Below are 10,324 nucleotides of genomic sequence, written 5' to 3' on the forward strand. Positions count from 1 at the left end.
GTTTTTTTTTTTTTCAATGTCATAAATTTAACATTTAATTAGCTATACCAATATATTAAAGTTTGACTCATAATACGATAATATATAATAATAAGAAAACTAATAATAATTTTACAAAAAAAATCTTACCATCTGTACCGCTTCACCTAATCAACATACAATGACATATTTTATCCCTATAATCCCTAAATTCTTATTTTCTAAGGATAAATTCTAAAAAGGCAATGATTGACCAATCATCACTACATTAATGGCAAACCAAAATTGGTACAAATTTAAGTGTAAAAAGAAAGGGGTATATGGCACCTATCTAATCTAAAAACTTACCAAACAAATCATTCCTCTCCCATTTAATATAATATTATTTCCAGCCATATATATATATGTAGAAATTATGGAAGAACATGCAGGTTTGATGCAAGTACCTGAAGCAGTTCGCAAGATGTCGAAACCCTTCGTCCGTTCCGTCTTTCTCCTTTCTTCTTTTCCTTTTATGAATTTATTAAGTACTAATTGTGATAGGTTTTACCCACATATTTTATTAAATAAAGGTTAAATAGTATAGGGTCTTAAATAAATTATCACTTTAGCCCATAAACTATCGATTAATTAACTTAAGTTAAACAAATATTCAAAACTCTAAAAAGAGGAGCTTTTGGGTCATTACAGATACTAAGAATTTTGAAATCATTAGAATGATGGGGGAAGAAGATAAGCACTGGTGTATGGGTATGGGGGTTGTGGTGGGGTGGGGTGGGATTGATATAAATAGGGAAGAAGAAGAAGACAAAAATAGGGAAGAAGAAGAAGACAACTGTTCTTCTTCTTTTTTGTTAATTTTTTTAAAAAAAATTAACTTAGGGGTATAAATTAAGAGAAAAAAAATATTATTTTTAATAAATTAACGCGCTCAAGGAAAGTGAATTACACGTTTTTTGCCATGTCAGCATTTTGTGTTTAATAGGAATGACTTTTGAACAAATAAAGTGTTCAATTGACACAAGAATTAGTTGAGGTGTCTAAATAATTATGCGAACAACTAAATACATTAAAAAACTAAAAAATAACATAATTGTACATCATCAACTCAAAATCATCTCTAAACAATAAACAATCTCATATGTAATCTAAAATAAATCCTTTAGAAGGATTATTCATAATACAAAGTAATCGAATTTTTTAAATTTAAAAGATAAAAATCTAGATACGAAGGAAGTTGGATAATTCTTATGGATTTTCATTACCAATAGAGTGCGAATTGAGATTGATTTTTTTAAATCTTGTTTTTTAAAAAAAAAAAGAAAAAATGGAGTAAAAGAGAAAACCATGGAATGTGGATGTGTTGTAAGCTTTTGAAGGAAATTTGAAAGAAAAACATCCCTTTAATTGGCTGAATGGAAAGAGTGAATTTTTTAACAAAAAGAAGTGTTAGTGAAAGAGTGTGCAGAACAAGAGATTAATGGAAGCTTCTTCTGCCTTCTTTGCAAATTGCAAGAGAGAAAGTGAAACATTTATGTGGCATAATAAACCTAAGACACCACTCAGACGTAAATTGCTATGTAGGATGTCATATAGGACGTGTGTGTCTATTCGTTCAATGTTATACAAGTTTAAGTGTCTACTTATGCACATTTAAAATTGAAATACATAATTATAAAATGGAAAAAAGACATAAAGTGGCACCTGAAGTTGTCCTGAATTTTTATAAAGACATCTGAACTATGCAAGTGTCCTATTACCCCCTAAACAATCTTGAACTGATATTATTACATCATTTTTTGTTCCCCTTACATGGAGAGTGCATGCACTCTCTTAAAGAGCGTGAACAAACTACAAAAGCAAATATACTTTTATTTTTACAAAAATTTTACTATAAAATACATATTTTTAGTTTTCTTATTATTTTAATTTTTTCTCCCTATTATTTTTTTCTTTTTCTTTCTTCCTTCTTCTTCAAAAATTCATTGTCATCTTCATTAACTTATCACTTTCAATGTCACTTTTTACCACAATTCCATCTCTCTTTTATTCTATTATTAATTTAACTTTCTTCAATTTTAAAATTATATCTACATATTTTAATACATTTCGAACAATGTGATATACCCATTAGATTTCAAGATGATTAGTAGACATTATTTAGTTTTTTTATCCAAATTCTAATTAAACTTTTTCAATTTTTGAAGAATTTTTATGCTTTCAAAATTATCATTTCTAGTTTTGAATTTATATGGAAATGAGATAAATTAAATGATGATACCTTCAAAATTTTAATCTTTCTTAGAAAAATGATTAGTTTTGTTATCAATAACTTAACAAAGTCTAGAAAATAGTAAAATTTTGAAAAGTAAAAAAATTGACCAAATAAGAAGAAGAAAAGAGAAAGAAAATGGAGGGACTCAACTTGATATGGATATGGGGTTAGGTGAGGATGAAAGGTGAAGAAGAAGAAATAAAAAAAGAAAATGGAGACAGCTTGAAAGTTGGGACGAAAGATGAATTAAAAATTGAAATGAAATTAAAATAAAAAAAATAAAATTAAAATAAGTCAAAAAGTAAAAGAAAGAAAAAAGAAAAACTTAAAATGAAAAAAAAAATATTTTAAATTAATTAATACGTGTCACACAATGATTGGTGTGTGATTACACTTGTCATTTAAAATCTGAAATTGATCCAAAAATAATGTAATAATATATGTTTAGAATAGTTTAGGGAGTAATAGGATATCTGCATAGTTAAAATGTCTTTTGAAAATTTAAGACAACTTCAGATATCACATTATGTCTTTCCCTATTATGATCAATTACATTACCATATTATTAAAATGAAAAGAATCTAAGTCAAAAAAATTTGAATTATCATTTCACCTTTTAACTAAATAAAAAATGAAAATATTTATTAATTAATTAATTATTAAATAATAATCCTATCATATTAATAGATTATTATACATATGCTAATCATCATATAGAGTTAGCCATCACTTCAAATTCGTAGGAGTCATGATCTTTCCATCTCCTATACAACTACACATCTTTCCACAAATTAAACATCTGAGTAAAGTAATGATAACAAATTGTTGTTTTGGTATTTGTTTTTTCTATAGTTTCTTAATTTTTTTTTCTTTTTGAACTATATCATATTAACTTATTTTTATATTTCTCTCATGATACTATGTACATAGTTCTTTTTTTTTCGCTAAATAAATATTTGTAAAAAATTGAGTCGTTTTTCTTGTGTGACTACGATGCCTAGACGATAATTGCGCTTTTCTAATGAGACTTTATCCAAGAAAATATATAGTTGTTGAATGGTGATATTGGTGGATGTTATGTTTTCCTCTTCAAATCAAAGAAAAATAGAATTAAATACACTTACTTTGTCTCTTATTTATACATGATATACAATTAGATTAGATGTTAACTAAATTTTTTCGTTTTTCTATTATCATTTTTCTTGACAGTCTAAAAATTTCTTATTTCTTGTGTAGCTATATAATCTTGCATTTTCATAACAGTAATGATCCTTTGTTTAGGAATTCAAGAAATTTAGGACATAATTTCTACTCCTTTAACAAGTATGTGTATAGTCAGAAAAAATTATGTTCATGTGAATAAATATTTAATTTTAAATTTACAAGTGAGGATATTATACTGGTTACAAATTTTATATAGTAAATAAGAGATAAACGTGCAACACACATTCCCAAAACTATTCTACATATATATATATATATATATATTTTAGTGTTACTGAGCCCGAATTTAATAAGTTGGAACAAGAGTAACATGAAAACTTCAAATATCATTGCTAGCTAGTATAAAAATTTGTTACACTAACAATATTCTACTAGTATATAATTAGATTTTGTCAATAATTAGAGCTAAACAAAATGAGGTTAAACTGAGTTTAAATGAGGCTACAAGCTCTGTTTTATAATCAAATCGATCTATAATGCAGTGGTCTATATATAACATTGCTTCTCTAAATTTGAAGAATTGTTAGCGCAGATATCATTTAGTGTAATTAGATGGACAAATTAAAGTAATCAATTTGAAAGATTAATGAAGATGAATTAATTAAAAAGAAAATGGATAGTAAATTACTTCTCATTGTCACAATAGATACATTTTGGGAAACGATTAATACATTTCTTCAAGCTAAGCTTCACCATTTCCAGAACACATTTGAACCACACTTGTATTTGTCCTTGCCTTCACACTCCAACGCCAAATCGTCACTTATAAATGGCACTTTCTGAATCATTTCAATTTGTAAAAACACGCAAAATATTAGCATTATCAATTAATTTATTCAACAACAACAACTAGAAATCAATGAAAATAGTTGATGTTACCTTTTGTTTTGCAAGGTCTTGGCATCCTGTGAAGTTCTCAGGGAACTTGCAAGTTCCAAACTGAACAGTATACGCCCTTGCGAAATTCGCACCACTTGTAGCCAACCTCTTCTTGTCATTCAATTCCTGTAGATTGACTGAATCACGTTAAATATTTGTGTCTTTTTTGTACTTTCACAAAGAATGATCCAGTTTGAAATGAAGAAGACTTTTGATCATGTGGTTCTAAATTAAAGTTATGTCAAATGTACAAAACTGTTCTTTAATCTTATGATCTTAAAACATGCCACGTGAAAAGTTGTTATACAAAAAAAGAAAGAGGTCATTTTTTTAAGGCATTATACATAAATGTGCCCTTTAACTTGACTTCAAATTATATTTATGCCCTTCAACTTTGAATGTGCACAAATAGACACTTAAATTTGTATAAAATTGAACAAATAGACACACATGTCCTACATGTTTATTTATTTAAAAGTTGGATAGTTAAAGTGTCTATTTGTGCATTATGAAAGTTGGAGGTCAAAGTTAAAATTTGAAGTCAAGTTTATGGTCCAATATATTTATTATGCCTTTGTTAAAACAGACTAAAAAGGAAAGAAAGTCATTCTTTTTGAAACGAATGAAATATATATACCTTGTTGGCTTGGCTTTTCTCAAGGTATTCATCGATAACACCAGCATTAGCAGAAGAGGCAGTTGCGAAAAGTGCAGCAGCAAGGCCAAGCAGAGCAACTCTTCTTCCAGCAGATATGTTGGAACTGGATTGTTGTTGAGCCTTAATGATGAGTGGCAATTTTTGAAGTGATGGGGAAGACATAGTGACAGTATGTTTTGATGTGAGTTCAGATGAACTCATGCCTGATATAGCATAGCTGCAAGCCAATACACTTGAGTTCATTGCTGCCATTTCTTCTTTTCCTAATAGTATCTTGGATTTCAATCAAACTTTTTTTAATTAGATAAAAGTGTTTTTAAGTTTTTTATTTTTTATTTTTAGGTGATGGATTTTGTTATATTGTTATAAGGATAGTGAGTGTAATTTAAGTTTGTGGTAGGAGTTTAGATAAGGTGAGATTGCCTTACTCCTTATTGGCTAATTTTGTTTTCTTGTTTTAGCATACATCTATATGTGTGGTGAACATGAGCCTTTTAAGAGTGGACCCAATATCCAAATATGTGCTTGGTTGGAATTAATATTCTTCTGGCTGCTGAATCAATAGGTAAACAATGTAAAAGCATGTGTTATTCATCTTCTGTTCCTAAGTACTACAAAATTTTGAAGAATTTGGTAAGATACAATAAAGTTTAAGAACATTTTTATAATTAGAAAATTAAAACTAGTAGAGAAATTAGAATCAGAAACAGATTAAAAAAAATATATGAAATATTTTTCTTAAAGAAGAATTGTTGTCAATCTGTGTTTAAAGAATCTTATTGATTCCAACAAACATTGCAGAAACACAAAGTAATCAAAGTTTAATGAACCAGTGAAGAATAGAAGAACAGAAATTAATACACAAATCTAAAATTTGTAACACATACCAGAATTTCGAAAAACAAAAAGAAGATCAAGCCCACTGAATGCACAGTGTCGCCTTAAGAAAATTATTCCCCTCTAGTATCCGAGGTTTGATTTGGAATATGTCCCACCAGGGTAGAATGATCTCAATCACCAGTGTATTGATATCCAAAATGCTGGTGTCAGCGAGCCACTCAACGGCATCAAAGTATACTTAAAATACTAGATTTAGTAATAGTAGAAAAAGTCCAGAAAATTCTATATTCTATATTCTCTCTCTCTCTCTCTCTCTCTCTCTCTCTATATATATATATATATATATATATATATATATATTTAAAATGAGAGAAAATCCCTCAATTTATAGAACAAAGGGTAGTGCGAAAAATGTTCTTATTGTTCCTTGCTGGAAAGATCACAAATCTTTGCAAAAGTCACAACTTTTCATGAAAGTCATAATTTTTTATAAAATCGCAACTCTTCATTTTCCATTCACACTTTTTAAAACCCAACAGTATATATACCCTCTGTTTAAAAAAGAATGATCTCCTTTCCTTTTTAGTCTGTTTCAATAAGAATGATTTTTTTTTTGTTACAACTTTTCACGTAGCATGTTTAAGACTACAAGATTAAAGGACAATTTTGTACATTTGACATGACTTTAATTTAGAACCACATGATCAAAAGTTTTCTTTATTTTCTTAAACTCTGTGTCAAGTCAAACTAGACCATTCTTTGTGAAACAGAGGGAGTAGTAAATTGAGATGATAATTAACGAAGAGTGTTAAAGTCTTTATCGATATTAGTTAATTGACATTGGATCTAATGTCGATATAGGTTTTAGGGACATTTACAAAAAGTGTTGACTGTCTCTAAAAAGTCATATTTAGCGGCAATTAAGTTATGAAAAACTTTCAAAAACAACAAATATTAGGCTTTAAATAGGATTCCTTATATATTTTTTCATTAATTATTTACAATTCGCAGGTACACTTTGGTTTACTATGCATTTGTATTCGTTGTATTTTTTCTGCATATTTTGGAGAGAACAAAATACAAATTGATGTGTATCAAAATGAATACATATTAGGAGGTGAGAAGAGATCGAGATCGAGAGAGGGAGGAGTAGAGCGAAATCGAAAGGGAGGAGGCGAGCAAAATCGAGAGAGGGAGGAGAGATGATCAATACATGTTGTATAACGAATATAATTGATGCAGAGACATAAATTTAGTTTTTCGAATACAATTGATATAAAATACAAATCTCTCACCTATATTTAATTAAATACATTTGATACATAATATATTTGACATAGAGGATGAATGGATATCGGATTCATACGAATACAAATACAATTGGTACAAAAAAACAAATATAGTTATTCGTATACAATTGATATAAATTATAAAACTCTCACCTATATTTGATTGAATACAATTGATACATAATACATTCTTCTTATTGACAGGAGAGCGAGGACGAGAGAGATGCAATGGAGAGAGGGAAAGAGTTTGCTATAAAACCAATATATAGTGGTTTATTGCAATTTTAAAAAAAAATTATGGTTGTGTTCCATAAATATGTCGATATTGTTGCCTTGTTATGTAATTTTTTCTATTAGCGTAGTTAAAGATCATATTTAGTGTAATATTATAGTATTTATGTGACATAATATCAGTTTTATTTTAAAAAATTTAAAGCTTACAATCTTAAAACATGTCATGACAGTAGGCATAGCCATAAAAAAATAATCATTATACAAGTATAGTTTCTAAGGCATGTACTTATCATTCATTTTTCAAAAGAGTACTACAAGGAAATAGTGTGACACAGAAGAAATATTATTCTTCATCTTGTCTATAAATAAATACTCAATTAATTTCAAACATCTACAATTTGATGTTTGACATAGTCTTACTAATTTGAAAACAAATTAATGGAAGATATTAAAAGAAGGAAACTAAATGGCAGAGGAGGAAATTAAGGAACAAGGAGGGTCTCCTCTCATTGCGTGTCTACTTTTTCAAACTTATATATCACAATCATAATAATCACATTACGAAACTTCTCGATCCCCAATTAATTCGATTCATTTCATATTTCTCTTTCAATCCAAGGTACGTAAGGTATCAATCATTTGAGTTAGTTTTCACTTCCACTACATTTAAAGTTCTACTCCATATACTACATTTGACGTTTTATTAGTTTCACATCTATTTTTAATACAGTAGACAGTAGTAAAAGATGAGCGATGAAAGAAGTGCCCCTCGCTTGAATGAGAGGATCCTTTCATCTTTATCTAGACGATCCGTTGCTGCCCATCCTTGGCATGACCTCGAGATAGGTACGTACTGTACCTATCCACGATTTCATTTTCCATTCTTCAGACTAGCTATTCGATCTCATTCTGTTTCTTGAATAATCGATTTTGTAGGACCTGAAGCTCCTAACGTTTTCAATGCTGTAAGTACGCTATAATAAATTACACTCTCTGTTATATAACTGCATATGATATGATCCGATGATATATATGTACATACATTGCATCAATCGTTAACAGGTAATTGAGATAACAAAAGGAAGCAAAGTTAAGTACGAACTTGACAAGAAAACTGGTCTGATTAAGGTATATATCACTTATCGAATGCTAGCTCTAACAATATGATCAGTGTATTATATAACTGATATATTTGACTTGCAGGTTGATCGAGTTCTATATTCATCAGTTGTTTACCCTCAGAATTATGGATTCATTCCTCGAACATTATGTGAAGATAATGACCCTATGGATGTATTAGTCCTAATGCAGGTTCGATTTTTTCATCACAAAACAGGGCAGACAGAAGGCATAATACATAAATATGCCCTTTAACTTGGCTTCGAATAACATTTATGCCCTTCAACTTTGAGCGTGCACAAGTAGACACTTAAACTTGTATAAAGTTGAACAAATAGACACACGTGTCCTACATGTCATCCAACATGTCATTTTTTGTCTTATGTGGTCTCCTACGTGTATTGTGCCATGTAGGACTCATGTATTTATTTATTTAAAAGTTGGATAGTAAAAGTGTTTGTTTGTGCATTATGAAAGTTAAAGGTCAAAGTTAAAATTTGAAACCATATTTAAGGTCCAATATATGTATTATGCCCAAACAGAAATTATACTGAACGAAAATATCTACTTTTGTCGAACAGGAACCTGTCCTTCCAGGTTGTTTTCTTCGAGCTAGAGCCATTGGATTGATGCCTATGATCGATCAGGTTACGTTTCTGATTATATTTATGTGCTTAGAACTCATGTGAATCGCATTTGAGACTAATAGAAACTTTTCTTATATTCAGGGAGAGAAGGATGATAAAATCATAGCAGTGTGTGCTGATGATCCAGAATATCGCCATTACACTAACATAAATCAGCTTCCTCCTCATCGTTTAGCTGAAATTCGTCGATTCTTTGAAGAATGTATGTTGTTTTAATTAACTATTTTGTATCTGCAAATGTGTAATACATATTTTACAAGTGACAATTAATTTTGTTTTAGATAAGAAGAATGAGAACAAAGAGGTAGCTGTTGATGAGTTTCTGCCACCAAATACTGCTGCTGAGGCCATCCAGTATTCTATGTAAGAATGCAACAATTTCTGTGTTATTTAACCGTGAATTCTTTTCTCAAAAAATCACTCGACTTTCTTTTATAACCTCAAAGTCACTTAACTATAAGGATTCTCTCACTAAGTTTGAGCGATTTTCTGAAAAAATGAAACAGTGTATTATATGTTCAAATGAGGTTTACATTTGTACTATTGTTGTGCAGGGACCTTTATGCTGAATACATATTACACACACTGAGGAAGTAAATTCAAGTTTATGGGATACAAATCATTTAAATAATTTTGTTTTACTACCACAGAGTTGTGTGCTAAGAGGGATATATATCATCTCCTGACTTATTGATTTTTTTTTTACTTATTTTTTTTTTTAAAAAAACAAATGTTTGTATTCTTATATGTATCTTAAATTGTTTGAGTTAAAATACTCCTTAGTTAGTTACCCTTAAAAATAAGGAAAATTTAGGTTGATATGCTATATTAAGAAAATATTTATCCTCTTTTTGTCGTTGGACTCTTATAAGATACATAAAACAATTTATGAAACGGATATAATGCAAGTTTTATTCATGGTTAATACATATATCACATACACTTGTAATACACTGTGTCAATTTATTATCAAACAAGAATAATACATTTTACAACACTTCTAATACATTTATATTTCATGCATAATTTACTTTTAATACATAGCAAATTTATCATAGTACTACTATAAATGAAAATGAATAAAAAATATCACTAAAATAAATAATTATTTATTAAAAGTACTCATCCAAGCAATTTTCTTCTTAAAATAAAGTGCAAAGTTCAACATTTGGAAGGGTGG

The 10,324-nt window shown here is 28.9% G+C and overlaps 2 protein-coding genes across 2 annotated transcripts; one reads left to right on the top strand and one right to left on the bottom strand.

Moving 5' to 3' along the window:
* Positions 1–4,067: 4,067 nt before the first annotated feature.
* On the bottom strand, positions 4,068–5,367 carry LOC107028811 (photosystem I reaction center subunit N, chloroplastic). Its single transcript, XM_015230018.2, has 3 exons — positions 4,995–5,367; positions 4,358–4,483; positions 4,068–4,257 (listed from the first exon to the last, which is right to left on the bottom strand). Exons 1-3 carry the CDS (start codon positions 5,265–5,267, stop codon positions 4,168–4,170), a joined length of 489 nt encoding a protein of 162 aa, XP_015085504.1. The 5' UTR covers positions 5,268–5,367; the 3' UTR covers positions 4,068–4,167.
* A 2,595-nt stretch (positions 5,368–7,962) lies between these two features.
* On the top strand, positions 7,963–10,038 carry LOC107028197 (soluble inorganic pyrophosphatase PPA1-like). The gene is made up of 9 exons (XM_015229241.2): positions 7,963–7,997; positions 8,109–8,224; positions 8,315–8,343; positions 8,441–8,506; positions 8,582–8,689; positions 9,079–9,144; positions 9,226–9,346; positions 9,426–9,507; positions 9,699–10,038. The coding sequence occupies exons 2-9, from the start codon at positions 8,125–8,127 to the stop codon at positions 9,739–9,741; spliced, it is 615 nt and encodes a 204-aa protein (XP_015084727.1). The 5' UTR covers positions 7,963–7,997; positions 8,109–8,124; the 3' UTR covers positions 9,742–10,038.
* Positions 10,039–10,324: the final 286 nt, after the last annotated feature.

Source organism: Solanum pennellii, chromosome 8 (assembly GCF_001406875.1).
Source record: "Solanum pennellii chromosome 8, SPENNV200".
NCBI classification, from domain to species: domain Eukaryota; kingdom Viridiplantae; phylum Streptophyta; class Magnoliopsida; order Solanales; family Solanaceae; genus Solanum; species Solanum pennellii.

Bases quoted from the DNA above. Each gene is read 5' to 3' on its own strand.
- LOC107028197 (XM_015229241.2), top strand. From the start codon at position 8,125: ATGAGCGATGAAAGAAGTGCCCCTCGCTTGAATGAGAGGATCCTTTCA. The intron at 8,344-8,440 runs GTAAGTACGCTA...AATCGTTAACAG, and splicing joins CTCCTAACGTTTTCAATGCT to GTAATTGAGATAACAAAAGG. The intron at 8,507-8,581 runs GTATATATCACT...TTTGACTTGCAG, and splicing joins AGAAAACTGGTCTGATTAAG to GTTGATCGAGTTCTATATTC.
- LOC107028811 (XM_015230018.2), bottom strand. From the start codon at position 5,267: ATGGCAGCAATGAACTCAAGTGTATTGGCTTGCAGCTATGCTATATCA. The intron at 4,484-4,994 runs GTATATATATTT...GTCAATCTACAG, and splicing joins AGAAAAGCCAAGCCAACAAG to GAATTGAATGACAAGAAGAG. The intron at 4,258-4,357 runs GTAACATCAACT...GAAATGATTCAG, and splicing joins AAGACCTTGCAAAACAAAAG to AAAGTGCCATTTATAAGTGA.